This window comes from Megalops cyprinoides, chromosome 3 (genome assembly GCF_013368585.1).
Source record: "Megalops cyprinoides isolate fMegCyp1 chromosome 3, fMegCyp1.pri, whole genome shotgun sequence".
In the NCBI taxonomy this organism is placed as follows: domain Eukaryota; kingdom Metazoa; phylum Chordata; class Actinopteri; order Elopiformes; family Megalopidae; genus Megalops; species Megalops cyprinoides.
Window position 1 is genome coordinate 14006162 of NC_050585.1, and position 17243 is coordinate 14023404.

At 43.9% G+C, this 17243-nt stretch overlaps 2 protein-coding genes across 3 annotated transcripts; both read right to left on the bottom strand.

Annotated features, from left to right (window-relative positions):
• Positions 1 to 48: 48 nt before the first annotated feature.
• Positions 49 to 7083, bottom strand: rcc1l (RCC1 like). 2 transcript variants are annotated; one of them, XM_036525097.1, is made up of 12 exons: positions 6860 to 7083; positions 5724 to 6020; positions 5358 to 5487; positions 5061 to 5189; positions 4488 to 4554; positions 3944 to 3995; positions 3264 to 3348; positions 2559 to 2740; positions 2208 to 2295; positions 1669 to 1842; positions 852 to 937; positions 49 to 457 (listed from the first exon to the last, which is right to left on the bottom strand). In XM_036525097.1, exons 2-12 carry the CDS (start codon positions 6006 to 6008, stop codon positions 380 to 382), a joined length of 1356 nt encoding a protein of 451 aa, XP_036380990.1. In that variant the 5' UTR covers positions 6009 to 6020; positions 6860 to 7083; the 3' UTR covers positions 49 to 379. The 2 variants fall into 2 exon arrangements, with proteins under 2 accessions (XP_036380990.1, XP_036380989.1); XM_036525096.1 differs by having other exon boundaries at positions 5724 to 6024.
• Positions 7084 to 7701: 618 nt separating this feature from the next.
• Positions 7702 to 13330, bottom strand: ncf1 (neutrophil cytosolic factor 1). The gene is made up of 11 exons (XM_036524821.1): positions 13251 to 13330; positions 12904 to 12984; positions 12397 to 12472; positions 10800 to 10965; positions 10594 to 10655; positions 10190 to 10312; positions 9316 to 9423; positions 9090 to 9207; positions 8664 to 8777; positions 8276 to 8454; positions 7702 to 8007 (listed from the first exon to the last, which is right to left on the bottom strand). Exons 1-11 carry the CDS (start codon positions 13320 to 13322, stop codon positions 7856 to 7858), a joined length of 1251 nt encoding a protein of 416 aa, XP_036380714.1. The 5' UTR covers positions 13323 to 13330; the 3' UTR covers positions 7702 to 7855.
• Between the last annotated feature and the right edge of the window lie 3913 nt (positions 13331 to 17243).

A 17243-nucleotide genomic window follows, 5' to 3' on the forward strand; every position in this document is an offset into this window, starting at 1 on the left:
GCACACGCACACGCACACACACACACACACACACACACACACACACACACACACACACACACACACACACACAGAAGATGTTAGAGGTTCATTTCAGCGTGTGAGACCACAGTGTCTGTGTGATGGGGTCCGAGGCTATATTGCCTTTCAAAGAAACAAATCTATGTACTGCACTGCAACAGTGGGAGGATGGGGGAGTCAAATCACAAGTAAGAGTTGACATCTGGTAACCTCAGCTGGTCTTATGCTCTGGACTGGGAGGGGAGCGCCACACATTCCCAGAGACCAAACCCTCCTTCGATGGGCGCTGGGGGCTAGAGGCACAGCCTGCCCGGTTCACTGGCGAGGGGAGACGGGCGGGGCAGGAGCGCCGGGAGGCTCACATCAGCGACTTGACCAGCGCCACCATGTGGTCCACCCCACAGGCCACGTCCACCACCTGGCCCGGCACGGTCACCTGGAACACACCGCACACATCGACATCCTGACACATCCGGCTCCTGTGGGCTGCGTCGGCCCGCCAGCGGCCGACCTGTGCATGGCTGTGGCATGCTTTCTTTGCACATACGTGGCTGCAGCCCTGTCTGCTCCCATCAGCTGCTGAAGAGCACCGTCAGCAGTAAATTTTGTAACAGCAGCCCTGAGTTTGTCAAAATACACGTGCCTGTGATTGCTGCTTGCACTGGTCATGTTTTGCACCATCATGTAAAAATTTCAGTAGTGGCATGTGGTTTCATTACATTACATTACACAGTGACCTAACAGACTGCTAGCTCAGCGCAGTGTCATTGGCTTGGTGCGCATGTGAGGCTCTGAGCACCCTGCATGCAGTGGGTGGCATCAAATCTTACCCTCCAGGGGAAGTACTGGTCGTCCTTCATCCCGATACCCAGACAGCCTCTTACGTTCTTCCCCCAGACGAACAGCTCCCCTCTATCTACAACAGAGCGGGCTACATCACAACGAGACCCCCGACACCAAACATGCAGCCTCTGTGCCACTCGCATTCCTGCTTTCAGCCCCCCTGCATGATAAGGCGATGTCATCTGCTGTCGTCTCGCATGCCTTGCATTTAGCAATGTGTAAACTTCACACACTTGGACACAGATTGTTCAGTCAGTGCCCTAAAGCTGCTGGAATCACAGTGAGTCACGGCATACATTTCAGGCTCTCTCACACAAAATGCACAGACAGCCGAATTAAAGCTCTGACTAAAAGCTGTGTATAGCAAACCCTTATGCTTCAACAGTACTTGCTACAATCATTAGGAGCCCGGAATGTATGCTGGGTTGCTGAATAACTATTCACAGGTGAGGAAATCTTCTGACGCAGTCTGCGTTAATGTTTGTCAGGTTATTGGCACAATATTTTATGAAGAAGCTCTCATTTTGTTACAAGACCGAGCTGAGTGTTCAGCCTGCCCACAGAGGTTAAGGACAGGCAACCAAGGTCCTGCATCAGACTGATTTCTGTATTGGGGTGCTTGAGAACCCTGAATAGAGTTATTTATGGCAACACAACACAATCTCAAGAGATTTAGTACCGGCTGCTTTGTAAAGCATGGAAGAATTTCAAGCACCGCAGTTCTGCTCATGTTCCTACAGGAGGTGGGGAAACAACAGCCATATACACAGCGACACATCTTAGAATAAGGAGTGGCTGTCATACCTGTGACGGCTGCAAAGTGAGTGAGTCCGCAACGGATCTGAGTGACGGCAACCTTGGGGTTAAAGTCGGACCGTCCGAAGAGCGTGGGCGGGATCATCTCGGGTGTTTTGGACTCTGAGAGGTCAGGCCCTTTCCCCAGGATGCCATAGCCCCAGACAAACACCTCCCCTTTGTCTGCGAAAGACAAAGCCCAGAGTTTGTATACATTATCAAAGTAACTGCCATCCTCTCTCTAGCTATTCTTTCTCTTTGACATAAGTGGCTATGAATGAAACCTAAAAACATAAGCGGTAATGTAACAATATGGCTTGCAGGAGTAATTTAGCAGGGACAAGGGGCTATCTGTCTCTGGTTGTACCTCACAACCAGTTTTTGGAGGCCAAGTATGGATTCCACTTATTTGACTCCTCCTCACTGCTAGACTTTCAGCCAAACCCATTTCTTTGTTATAAGCAAAGCCTTGAACAGGCTGATTAGTCTGAAAACTATCGCCACGTGACCCAATCAGTCCACTGAAGGAGGTGGCAGGTTAGCCTTACTGTTCAAAACGGCCACTTGAGTCCCACCACATGCCGCCTGCTGGATCCTGCCCACACCCTCCACAGGGAGGCGCCGTGGAGAGTTAATCTGTGGAGAGGGGATGGAGGCCCTGAGGAACCTAGCATTATTTAAATGAATTTTTTGCGCTTGTGCCGTAATGTTACGACATGGGGATGCTGAAGTCCATTAAAACTGAACCCAAAAGTGCTGCTAGGACAACTCAACTTTAGCAATTACAAGTGAACAAGCTTAAACACTATAAAATCCTGTATACCCCTGAGACAATAAAGCCATCCACCAACACCCCAAGACCCCCTATTATCCCAAACCAATCCCAAATGTCGGCTTACCTGTGTGGCTTCAGTAACAGTGGACAGCTGCAGGTATTCAGAGTTGCCCCAACCAAAAAGATCCCCCTCCTGGGACACTGCCAGGCTGCAGTCTCCATATGAAGCCACCTGCCGCACTCTCACTCCAGCCAGCGCCCCTGCGACAGGCACCGGATGGGCGGTCATGTTGTGGTGACCTAGTCCTGCAGCACACAGCAGATCTTTATACGACACAAACCCGGCATATGACTAGATAATCAGGTTAATCAAATTTTTACCACGCAACCAGGCAGCACTGCATGTGTATCTTTCAATGATACTGGTCAACCCTTATGAGCAGCAAACATTTATTAGTTAATAAATGTTAGTTATTAGTTAGTTATTAGTTAGTTAACACAAGTTAACTTGTGGTAGGGCTTGAATAGTGTTATACGCTGTTGCTCATTTAACTTGAATGGATACACATGTTCTATTGTGCTAGAAGTCATTCTGGATAAGAGTGTCTGCTAAATGCATGTAATGTAATGTAACTGCTCACAGCATTTTTGCCCTGATATCTATACAGATATGGCCTGAGATCACAAGTAACATGTGTTAACACAGCAGTCAACCACAGCAATGGAGTTTTGGTGAATGCAAATCAGCAATGTAGCATGGTTTACATGGGATACATATAAGCAATACAACAGCGTATAGATGGACATGTGTTCACTTGGAGTTTCTGACCTGTCTGCCCATCTGCCCCCCAGCCACAGGCATACACTCTGCCTGTCTGAGTCAGGAACAAGCTGTGGTCCTGCCCACACGCCACCTGCAGGACAGAGAACGCCTTGCAGGGGTCAGCGTGTCACTCCGCAGCATGAGGTAGCTCTCTCATGCTTTCTGCATTTTCTGTCCCCAGCAACCAAACCTGGGACCAGCCTGCCCACCTTCAGTCCTAACCCCAGCTACGTTATGAAAATAAGTACTAATCTACAATCAGTGCTTAGGGGCTGAATCTTTCTTATCTACATCCCCTTGCACAATACGCCGCTCAGGCTGTTTTCCAAAGATGAAGATGATGTTATTTCAGTTAATGGCTGCAATCAAAATTAAATATGAGCAAACACATTTATGAGCACCGACTATCATTACCTCAAAATACGGGTCCCATCTTCATTAGGAGTTAATGTTTGTATGGTGCTTTCTGCTTTGACTCCATAGTTTTCCACACAGGGACATTACTATTTGCACCTCCAAAGTGAGACATGGATTTAAAGAGTTTTATTGCTGCTTTGGTCATGTTAGTATCACAGCAGCAGTTTCTGTGTGATGGTTTTGACTCGGTCTCCCCTGGAAGCTGCACTTAAGGCAGGCTCAGAACATGGGTGATGATGAAGGCTGGTGATTGTATTCAAGGGCCTCACCTGAACGACTCGGCTGTCAAAGCCTTCAATCTTGTGAACGACGTGGCTGCCACTGCAAAGAGAGACGAGCAAAGTGACCGGCCATCAATCAATTAGACTCGCGGATGAGTTCATCTCCTGGGAAGGTCACTTTCCAGCAGGCCAATTCTCTCAGAGGGCAAGCCCGCACTCTCACAGACCTTCCCTGTTCCAGCAGTACACATATGAATACAGGACAAATGCTACGCAGAAAGATCTCTCTGTTGCTGGTGTTGTATGTGGCCACACAAACATTCTTATATGGTCATCAGTTTACACACAGTCAAAGCGTCCTTCAGGACCAACAACAGCATGACCTCACTGCAGACAGAAATAGTCTGGAATAGAGATTCCTGAGGTGAACCCACTGCAAGAATTTTTTCCCCCAATTTATTGCCATGTAGATACAACTCACTGCAGCTTTGTTTCATTCCTGCACAGGTTCTGAGATTCATCTGTAATTTCCTTGTCATCAAAAAGAATATTCTGTCATAGCACAGTCCATGACTGGATATGCAAGATGTACCTGTATATTTCATTCTCCACGATTTTTCTCCCACACTGTCCGTATGCATTGTTTCCGATACTGAATACTGTAAGAGGATACAAAGAACGAATGGATGATGCTCTCTCCGAAAGACAAATACAGCTTACTGTCTTATCAGACATATAATACAGACATATGGGTGTCTGTAAATATACCCATACATGACAAAAGTCGTGGCAAAGACTTGATGATGAACTAATCCATAAAACTATATGGAGTGCTTCCACATGATACTTAGATTAAGAAGAATTACTGCAAAAAAACTGCTGAAGCTGCACAGATGTCTAAAATCCAGACCCTGATCCAAAATGAATCCTCCTGTATTCCGTTCTAGTATTACAATGGAAAATAACATATCTATAAAGCTAGTACAGTGCCGAAGAGAGACTTTAATTTCTTCTAATAAAAAAGATTTATTGCATCACAAAATCTTCCCCATATTCCCTTTGCCACAGACTGCAAGGAGAGCATGACTGCTTTTCTGCATACTGCCTGCTGCTAGTGTTGTGCTGCTGCCCATGGCTGAACACGGCCATCCCCATGACCACTCACCTCCCTCTGAGTCAGTGAGCACCAGCGAGTGGGCACGCCCACAAGCCACCTGGGTCACCCGAGTCTCCTGGGGCCTGGCCAAGGGGAGAGACACTGGGGATGGCTCCAGCACGTACTCATAGCTCTTATCTGGGGAACGAGAGAGAGAGAGCAAGAGACAGAGAGGGAAAGAGAGAAAAAACGAGAGAAAAATATAAACCTGTCCACTTTTGCTTCTGTTCGCAATACAGACTCTGTGCTGGAATGCCAACAGAGCAGAGGCAGTCAGAAGCAAGAGAGGGATGGAGTGGCACTCACTGCGGTCATGCTGGGTACGCTGGAAGCCTAGCTGGGAGTCCTTGTTGAGGCCCATTCCCCACACTTTGGTCAGGTCCTGCGTGGTGGAGGACAGCAGGGTGAAACCATAACCACAGGCCGCTGAGGAGATCTGGAGGACAGGCAGTGCCAGATTAGGGCAGTCCACTCACGTACGACAGCCACCAGAGTAGAGCATTTTATGATGTGAATGTAAAGTGACTATCCAGTGAAGGCAGAAGTTTGCAAAATAAGGTTTGACTAGCTAAAACATACAAATATGCTTACGCTTACTAACAAAATGTAAACAGATCTACACAGGTGGGATTTCTAAAGATTTCTGGCCGAGTAAGTTAGTGTGCACTTCACCCGCTGCTCTGTGTCAAGGCGGTAGGGGGTGAGCTGATACTTCCGAGGCGTCTTCCTTCCACTGTCAGGAACCACAAAGCTGGGAATCCCCAGGGCTCCCGTGTAGCTGAATCCCCACACAAAGACTTTGTCCTTGGGCTTGGTGTGCTTCCCAACGTACTGGTACACTGGCCCTCCCTGCTCCTTTGGGCCCTTGTTCTTCACGGCTTGACTGGGCGTGGCATAACCGCGGCATCCAAGCGCGACACTACACCTACCCAGGAGCCGCGCACAAACCACGGACATCGCTTCAGTCAGCTGCCTTAAACGAGAGAGAGAACGCGCTTTAGGTCATGCGGGGGTTAATACGGAGAGCAACTGCCATGGAACCAATGGACCATTCCTTTAGTAGAAGAAAAACTTTTGTTGACCAGCACTGAAATACCAGACAAGAGCATCATTGTTTCCGTAGATAATCTGAATGTCATTCTAACAAACTTTTGTGATAATTTTAAACAGTGCAGTTCGGGGATTCGGGGAGGGGTAATATTGTCTCACCTGACCTTGACATAGACCACCAGTTAAATATTTGAAATGACTAAAAAGGAGACAGTACCATGTATTGCTAGTCACATTTAGCTTCTTGTTGTTTCAGCTGTCTATTAGTTACATGGGTTCCCAAACTGGGAGCCAGCGAAGACTTAAGATTTATAACGTTAAATACTAGATTCTTCAGTAACTATGTCAGCTGCATGAAAACAACCCAAGAAATTACCAAATCTCACTAATTTTACAAGTCACGTCCGGTTGTTTCTTTTGGGTTTCATATAATTAAATCAGGATCTCGTTGTCCTCAACATGTGCAAATTACAACTAATCGGTTAGCTACTGCGCTTAAGAGCTGTTTAGCTTCTTTAACAGCCGCTACATCACTTCTGGAAAACTCCCTGACACTTCAAAATACTGACCACGTTAATTCAAGCCATCTACCTAGCTGCTCCTGGTTAGCTGATGAAGATACGCTCCAAATAGCTACCGAGCTAAGAATATACCTAACTATACATACGGGAATAGCCACACAAGTTACTTTCTGCATGGATCGCTAATCTTATTAGCTGGCTCTGTCGCCGTCTCAGTGATGGCTCAGTTGTACTCACCCGGTGCAGCGGCTAGCTAGCTGAATTGGACTCCGTAACTACAAATGCAGGAGCAAATGTTTAGATAAATTGCAGTATATCGTTTAATTTATTCATGTGGCTGTTGGCGCCACACTCTCAGAATGAGCCATGATAAACGTCCCAAAGAAAAGGATTTTGAAATCGAGAAAAAGTATGTCGTGATCCTACATTCCGGCATTGTGTTCCAGCATGGAAGCAGCCATGACGCTGACCTCTCGGCGCACTCTGACCTCTACCCTCCAGTCACTGAGAAAAAAAATCCAATAGGGGGCGCTGGAGATAACGGAGAAAATTGATGCGGCCTGTTTGTGCTTGCTGCATAACTTTATTTTTTCATTTGTCATTTGTCGTCGTTGTCGTTTTTTGTTTGTTTGTCATTTGTCGTTTTCTCTTTTCCGACATTTTAATCACTGAATATTTATGGATCGATTGCGTAGTTATGGAGGGGGAGTAGTTACAACGATATCAATAAATACACGAGGTGATGCGTGACTTTATTTTATTTTATGTAAAAGCACTGCAGTAACATGGAATGTGCATGAAATAAATGAGTTGTGGAATACACAGCTGCACATAGCTTATTTAAAAAGAAACATTTTTATCTAGCAATCCAGCGCTCAGCTGAAAGCCATGAAGCCATTCTCCTAAGATAGTACTTCCTACATTTAAATGTTTCTAAACGAATTATAATTGCTTACCACAAACACAATGAAGAAATAAATATACAAAATTTACACACTGGTTGAAATAATAATAATAAAAAAAAGAATTCATAAGAAAAACACTTGAGATGACAACAACTGGCATAATGATGAGTGGTAGTAAATATTTTCATACGTTTACTGACATATGGGATTCACAGTATAATTTTAACCACTCAGTGTACAGGCAGTGGTTTTGCACAGAACTGCAGAGAGGAGCAGCAGCGTTCTGCGGAGCGTCGCGCGGCGTCCCTGGCGGCAGAGCGGCCGCGTCTCAGGTGCTGTTGCGGATGCTGAGTTTCTTGCGCGTGTCCTCCGTGCAGCGCTCCAGGATGAGCTCCGCGCTGGGCCGAGGGGGAACAACCGGCATCTTCTTCTTCGGCTCCTCAGGAGTGCTCTGGGCTCGTGGCTTCTGGCGGATGTTCTCTGAAAGAAAGCCCACCCCAGACTGAATCAGTGCGGTTGGTAATTCATCAGCTGTGACCGCCACATTCCAAAAACATCCCCAACAGAGGGCACCCTCGCCGTTGGCCGGTGTGGGAATCATGGTTGTGAATATTTGCAATATATTGAGTACAAGTATGGAACACAGTACAGTATTGGTGGATTTTCTCATTAGCAGGTACCTCTGCAGATGGCAGCTCTCCTGTAAATTGGTTTTTCCCTTGCTCCAAAATTCTACCCTGAGACTTACCGCTGTTGTTCCTCCTCTCCACCAGGGGGGACTGTTTGGAGACTCTGTTCATTTGTCGTGACTGGTTGGAGCGTTTGCCGCGTTGCTGCAGGTAGTGGCGGCTGTTCCTGCGATAGATGTCTTGGCTGATTTTCTGGCGTCCTTTTGCATGGATACTCTGGGGGTTGCGGATGGTGGACCTATAGACAGAGAGAGGATTTGTGTGCATGGAACCTAAGAGCATAAGAGAGTCAACAGATTGGCTGCAATTAGATTAGATGCCATGTTTTGTTAAAAGGATGTGGATAGCCAGCATGTCCCAGTGCTGTTGGATTTTATTTAGTGTTACTGTACACATGGATGAAGATTAAAAAGTGCTTTTTTTCAGGACACCAGGAGAGAGCCCTACCTCCTGGGTGGCGGTGTCTCTCTCCTTAGTGCATTCCTTTCGGCACCCACGTCCCTCTTCTCCCCTGTTTTGCGCAGGTACATGGACGGGTAATGTCCTGTCTCTTCGCCCTTTCTGTCAGGCACATGGAGCAGCCATTGAGACACACAGAATCCACATGTAGACCACTTCCTCTTTCTGTGAGGCTGTGTTGTTACGGAATTTGCACATCATGGTCAGGACTTAGACGTCTTTCATAACTGCATTTGGCAATAATAAGAAACCCATTGACTGCCGGGAAATGCAATAAACCACCATCAGCTTAACCACAATCGTCAGATCGAGGCGACTGCCATTGGGCTGGCTGGCATCTCCACCACCTCCTCCATAATGAGGTCCATGGAACCCAACCAAACAGGGAATCTCAGGGGGCTGAGACTGGCGTACCTGACAACCCACCAGCCATCTAGAAGCTTGTGGATGACCTCTATGGTCTCTCCAGGGCCAAGAGTCAGCTCGTCATCCTCGGCTGCTGTGTAGCCTTTAGTGGTTATATACAGTTCCCCTGCAGAAACACACACATGTGCTCTTGAGCAAACACTGTGGTTCTTGAGTAAAGGCCCAGTCTACAAGACTGCTTTGCTATTTGGTAACGGATCAGGCGGTGGCTAACCTTCATAGTTGGGCTCTGGCTCCTCCATCTCATCAGGTCCCTCCAGAGGTTCCAGGTAGGAGGCAGGCGCCCAGCCACGTTGTGACTCACGCTGGCAGAACCACCAGCCTGGAGTGGGGACAAACAGCAGGACTTAGGTCTGTGTGCACAGTGAAAAATTCTCCTTGACTCATTTTTAATGATTTTTCATGGTTATTTCAGCTTTGTATTTCAGCCCTGTTTGGAATTACTAGTCATCTCACCCCAACAACCTCTGCACTTGTGCGAGACTGCTGAACCAAGACAAATGCAATCATGCAATACACTTGAATATTAACCAAACACAGTGCTGTACACAGTGCTGTACAGTGGCATAGACCCTCACTGAAAGATAGGCAGTTTATCTGCACATATTGCATAGCAGTCTGTGGCTGGGATGGGAAGCTCCAGTCATAGTGGATGGCTGGGTGTGCTGGCCTCTGCTTTAGGTCATTTAATTGAAGTCATTGTTCAGATGGTTGGTCAGCTGCACTGGTGTGCCACTTAGAAACCATTTCTAATTGAAAAGTGACTCTAAAACTCGTTGTCTGGGACCAATTCTGTGGATATCTCCTAAAAGTGTCCGTTATGAGGTTTCTACCCTGTGGACTTTGCTATCAAAGCCGTCAACATGCAGATGACCCCAGGAGCTGAAAAACCCTGAAGTTAAGCAACTGGAGGTGGATGAGACCTGGGGTTCTTAAAGACATTACCTGTTCCACTTGAGAACCTAATCACCACATAGTGTAATAAAGACTTGCTACCTCCGAAGGGGAATATTTTAAGATATTCAATATAGGGTCAGTGTTCCTGGATGTCAAGTGCTTAAGCGTGGGATTCAGCTGCCTGATCTTACCATTGGGACTCTTCTCCACAATCTCCAGCAAGTCTCCAGTCTTCAGGTTGAGTTCATACTTGGAGCTCTTTCCGTAATCTGCAATAGCTCTGTAAGTCTCCAGGATGATGGGGCCACTGATGTCTACAAGGAGTGAAAAAAGGTTATTCCTAAAATGGGCAACACAAGCTGTGACTGAAATTGCCTCTAGTCAGCCTTTGCCCTAAAAAGGACAAGTGACCCTACTGACCCTGTTGTTGTAACTTGCACCTTTCAGCATGGCATCTACAATGAATTGTTAAAATAAATGTCCAGTACTACGAACACACAATATGACATATGTGGAGCTGTGTTAAGACATGCAGAATAAGGGCATCTACTGGGCAAATATGTAAATCATAAAAATGAGAAGAGCAGGATGTTACCAGATGTGTTGCCTCTTGTTGCTCTGTCCTTCTGCATCATAAAGGTCTCATTTCTTTTATACCTACATGGAAAAAATTAATTGAGAATTGCATACAGTCCCCCATTCAAATGTTGTCTGTAGGATATAATCCATATTATTATAATTCATTAAAATTCATACAATGAGCACTGTGACCCACTGCGGTTCTGATTGCTGTGTACTCACGGATGTGGTGCAGGTGGGTTCTCGTCCTCTGGTCTGACTTGGAAGAAGTCTCGCAGCAGCTGGCAGCGGGAGATCTTAGGTGGCAGGTCAATCAGAGCATGGCAGTAGCCTGCCAGAGTGCCCTGCCTTGTCTCTGTTGTCTTCTGATTGTCAAACCACTTTGGGGCTGGGGATAGGGAAGGACACAAACAAACCACAGGCAAATTTTATACCATTAATTTTTGTCCCCCATAGTGTTGTATTTATTGATTATTGATACACACAGTTAAATGATTTATAAATATTCATATACATACTGCGTACATATACATATACACAAACCAGAGACATATAAAGAATAACTGAATCGGGACAATATTCATATTGTAGCCAGTAAGGTACAATATGTACCTTACGTAAAGAATAAAAACAGTGAAGAAGACAAAGTGGATGGATAAAACCTTGCCTGGAACTAAATGAAATTCACACCATATATTCACACAATATAGCACCTGAGGTATGTAAGCAAAAAAAAAAGGTTAGGGAAGTCATAAATAGAAAGAGGAAGTATGTCTTGCTATCTTTTTTGTTGTTTTGCTTGTGATAAGAATTGTCCCTTTTTTTGGTATCACATACAGTCTTGGGAACCCAGTGAGCTATGTCAGACACATACAGCACATCTTGGTACAACATACTTAACGAATGCGAATAAAGTAGTCTGCAGGTGTTGAGCACAGCCTGTCATCCCTCGAGTATTGAGCGGAATTTCTGAAGTGTGTCAACTAGTTACATCCTCTTTTTCCACCTGCCATATGCTTTGCTACCCGACTTCTGCTAAAGGGGAAAGTCCTGGTTCAGCTTTCATTTTTGGCCCAAATTACAGTTGCCGACACCAGCTGTCACACATTTTTTTAATCATAAACAGGCCGTGAGCAGAATGAAAGCGCTACAAAAGTGCATGTGGAAAAACTGTTTTCATTATAGTTAAAGTCACAGGGACCTGTTTTGCTTAAAGCAGTTCTTTAAAATAAAGCATTTCTCAAACATGAATGTGTTGTTAATATTTAACTTACTGCGATACAGGAAAATCAATCATTAATCAATGGGTGTAATCTTAACTGATACAGCTGAGACATCCATGGACATTAGAAGTATGTGTGCACTATATATCCCTAACTGCAAGAAACACTCACTTCCGAATGTATGGCTTTGCTAAATAAAAACATGGAATAATGAACTGTGACAGTGAATGTGTTAGGATCCTTTCCCTAAAGGCTTGCCTCAGAATGAACACAGAAACTTTTGACTGCATCCCTGTGAATGTGGCTGTGCTGGTGTCAAAGCTGCTGCTAAATGAGATTCAAATGCCAAAACCACCAGTTGCAATGTGGTTTCAGCTGCAGTAGTGCTTTTCATATATGCTTCTCTGTTTTGAGAAACTGACAGCTAAAGAAGACACTGGCCTCCTATTTGTCATGCTTGGCTTAATGCAGGTGTTTCCTAGTTCGAAGGTTGTATTTCAGACTGGGTGCAATGACATCTGTGTGTCCACATTAAATATAGTCTTGCGTTTATACTTCCAAACCGTTAATTACTAAACTAAAAATTAAGGCTTTACCTGGTAGGGAGGGAATGATCCTGTCTTTGGCATCAATGTCTCCGGACTCAATGGGGAACATTTCTTTCAGGGATTTCTGAAACACAGAACCAAGGGACACAGGAGGTCAGCCCCCTGCCACTGTACAGCTTGTTGTTCCACCTTAAGCCAGACTGAGGGGAGGTGACTGCTCCATTACCTTTTTTTCATTTGCACTTTTATGTAAAAGTTACCATGATTTCTTGAATGATTGGCATGTTTTGCTTTTAACATTTTTATGTGTATTGTTATGGATTAAGAAGCACTGAAAGTATTTTTTATTCTTTCCAGTAGTTCCATGTTAATTTTTTTTGGCAAAATGTGGATTCATCTATAACTGATGTTGTTTTTATATTTTGGTATAAAGGCTGTTACTAAATCTGAAAGTTCTAAACTTTGAGGCTGAATATTTTTATGAACATTCTACTGAGTGCTTTATATAGTTATGATGCCATTGAAAGAGAAAGCATCTATCTCACAATTACTTACATGAAAGGTATGGATCTCTGGATACCTTCTGTATATCAGCTTCTCTGAAAGATCACTCCATTTAATCAGGAGCATGTACACCTACAAATAAAACATACTTGAACATGGTATTTCTCTATACAGATACATTTCTTTTTAACAGTACTTTCAATTTAGCAACATGTCTTCTGATTGTTGAATAGAAATAGTACCTCCTTTTTGTCCAGTAAAAATCACATGTGAACAAACACTTGCTATTAATAAACAGACAATAGTAAATGCAGATTAATTTTCTAATTACTTGCATATATTGAAAAACAAAGCTACACCTAATTAATTTCTTTTGCGTAATTCAGTTCCAAACTCACATAGTGTTGGCTGGGGTAGAACCTCTTTTCGAAGCCCAGAAGCTCGATATGGCGCACATAAGTAGGCTCCATGGCGGACTGCAGAGATTGAAAGGACTGAAAGTACAGCAGAAAGAGAGTGTTGTTTTATAGAATGTGACTGAGATTAGAAGCAGACAATCCCATCTAAAGGAGGAGCCTCAGTTTGAGCTGCCACTCACCCCACCCACTCCTTTACCCATGCACCGGGAAATCAATAGTTCTTACACAAATGGGGAACTATGATAATTCACGTTCCCCTCTGTCAATCATAGCTCGCCATGAAGTTCAGTAGCTCTCAGGGGACTTCTTTTGGCTGAAACAGTGTCCTGTATAAGTATATTTTCTCTGCCTATTAAATGTCTGCCAATCTTGGAGTGGGAATCATATTTGCTGTGGTTGAGCGTATGTTATCACGTACTCCAAACCTTTCCCAGAGGCCTACCCTCCCTGGTGTCATGATGCAAACAGATTCAACCACAGATTAACTTTGGTCAGGTATCGTTTAAGCAGTTATGGTTTAATGGGTCAGATTTAATGTGCTGTTTAATGAGATCGCCGTTTTTACTCAAGAGTCTATGGGCCTCTTTTATCAAAATGTTTGCAGAAATGATCGTATTTTGTTTTTGGGAAAAGTGCGAATGAAAAAATCTTGTTGGAGAAATGAAACACGCGTACCCATTTTTGTTTGTCCCTCCATTTGTGTAACTACAAGGTGAGGATATTTTGACTTCTGAGTTGTGGGTATAGCCAATGCAGCCTAAATGGGACAAAAGGAAGATATTTTCTCTGACTCAGATATGTACACAGTTCTAACAGAACCTGCCTAATATGCTGTTGGTCCTCCGTGTGCCGCCAAAACAGTGTCGACCCGCCAAGGCATGGACTCTACAAGACCCCTGAAGGTGTCATGTGGTATCTGGCACCAAAACATTTGGTCCTGTAAGTTGTGAGGTGGAGCTGCCGTGGATCTGACTTGTCAGTCCAGCACATCCCACAGATGCTCAATGGGATTGCGATCTGGAGAATTTGGAGGCCAGGGCAACACCTTGAACACTTCAGCATGTTCCTCCAATCCCGAACAATGTGTGCGGTGTGGAAGGGTGCATTATTTTGCTGAAAGAGGCTACTGCCGTCAGGGAATACCATTGCCATGAAGGGGTATACCTGGTCTGCAACAATGTTTAGGTAGGTGGCATATGTCAAATTGACATCCACATGAATGGCCAGAACCAGGATTTCCCAGCAGAACATTGCCCAGAGCATCACACTCCCTCCACCAGCTTGTCGTCTTCCCACAGTGCATCCTGGTGCCATCAGTTCCACAGGTAAATGGCCCACGCGTACACGGCCATCCACATAATCTAACAGAAAACAGGACTCATTGGACCAGGTGATCTTCTTCCATTGCTTGACTACGAGAACTGATTGCTCGCTTACCATCTAATCTACCCAGATGTTGATGTGTGCCCTTGTTTGGAGATGATCAACGTTATTCGGTTCACCTGTGAGTGGTCATAATGTTTTGGCTCATCAGTGTGTGTATATATATATATATATATATATATATATATATATATATATATATATAATTTATTTATACACATACATATTTGTGAGCAATGGAGTGTCCATAATATTGGTAAGTCACTGGTTGGTAGTTTAAAATAGTGGCAAGGAGCAGGGTTCATAACTGAAATGTTGCTGGTTCAATTCCCTGCTCTTGGGCAAGGAACCCAGAATTGCGTCGGTAAACACCCGGCTATATAGATTGATAACATGGGAAAATTCTAACCTATGTGAGTTGCTCTGAATAAGAGCACCTGCTGAATACCACGAATGTAATGTAAGGTAAAAGAAGCATGACTTTGAAAGGACTTCAACATCTAAATCTATTTTAGATCAAAAAGTTTGTTCTTATCTTGTCAAAGAAAGAAATTTGTATCTGAAACATACAAAGTATGTGTGAGCAGACTTTACAGATGCCGGGGATAAAATGGTGCATGGCTATGTGTGATTTAATACTTTTATTCAAAGAAGCTTAGTTAATTCAATGCAAGTCTGAATCGTTGCCCTGTTCCCTGGAGTGATTCGGTCACAGGGTTCTCTCATTACTGTTCATCTGAACGAATGCCATCTTCCATGGCCATGTTGTGGAAGACACAGCAGGCCAGGGTCATCTTGCGCAACATCTCTGTTGTGTACAAAAGCATGCCGTCTGGTGTGTCCAAATACATCCACCAGCCTTTTAGCACACCGATGGTGCGCACCTAGTGAGTGCGTGTCTGTGGTTTTATGCAACCTCCTGTGGTGTCTGCCAGCAGTGTCATCAATTAAAGCTTTAGAGTGTAACTGTGTATAATAGAGAAGAGCTCTGATGAAGGTTGCCTGACCAAAATATTTACTAATTTGCACATGGGGATTTCACCTGTGTTTATGTCACTTCCTTCTGTGGGGTTTTTAGTCCCAGATATTAATGGTGTGCTGGTTTTCTTTTGTGCCTTAGATTGTTTACTTAAACTGTTGCTCCTGTAGTAAGCACTGAGTTCAGTGTTTGCTTATAGGCAGAGAGCCAAACTTTCAGTTCTGTTACCTTTCAGTTCTGTTACCTACATTATAAACACATTTGCAGTTATGATTTGGCAAGTTAGTGATTTGCTGTAAAAATTTACGGACTACATTAGTAAGTTTTATTTCAATTTTAATCACATTTTCAAGTATTTCAACTGCAAGTGATATACTCTTATAGAAACCTGTACACTTTTATCACAATGCCAAAAAAATGTCGTCTTGCTGAAATTTGTGTGTTTACGCGGTGTGGTACGAGTAGTCTGGTGCAGATGTAACATTTGTTTGTACATAGGAACAAATTCCAGGCACGAAACTGATGAATCCCGAAATGTTCATCACCTTGACCGTATGCACACTATGTGCACAAAAATGTGCACACGCATGAATAGTGAACCTGTTCCAAGGTTTTCAGGCTTTCAGAGCCCATTGTGTATCTGGGGAGCAGTGACCTGCACACAGACAAGTTCTCATGTCCTTCCTTTGCCAGGCGGCCCTCTTTGGTATGAACACACTTCAGCTGTTGCTCCTGGTCACAGGCAGGCATTGACACGCTGTGATTCTTCTAATATTCCCGCGCCATCTGTTTTAAAGAGCACCTGTTGAGATGCATTATGACAGATGTCAAATATCTCACTCAAAACAGCAAAACCTCTCAAATGCTTCGGTTTTAGGTTGCTGTGGTGCGGGTGCAAAGTGAAAAGTCATTTTGACCACTGAACGTTGTGAGTCAGGCATTGAGTGTGTATGTTAAGCAGGCTTCCACAGTGTTAAAGGAGAAAAGGCATTCATCCATACATACATCCACACTTATTTGCATATTTTTGAGCTGTACCAATATTTAAATAATAGTTAGTGAGTCAACATGATTCTAATGTAAAACTAAAATGTATAACATAGGGCATAAACATTCATGTTTTTAACCATGCTTGTAACCATTTAAAATGTTGCTTTTATAAACACAAGTCTATAACACTCGGAGATGGGCAGCACTTCTGTTACTTGTATTTGAAATACGTATTTCAATTACTTTCAAGTATTTTGTAATTTGTATTTGACAGGGCTGAAAAAGTTCAAATGTAATTTGTAACAAGATACTTTAGAGTGGAGTAATTTTGTATTTTCAAAATACTCAAAATACTTTCTCCATGATTCATAAAACATTTAAAAAATTAATGTAAATATATCTTAAAATGAAGAACAATACATTTAGACACACTCACACACCGTGATTTTGTGAGCCCACACTACTCACAGTATTTCCATAATCAAGTTCATCTTCTGTGAACTTCTTCTGTGAAGTAATTTTTAAATCAGAAATGGTCTATGCATGATGTATGTCCATGTATTTGGCCATGATGATGTTCAAGTGTTGTGATTGTAATTTTGTTGACCATTCCTTTCTTG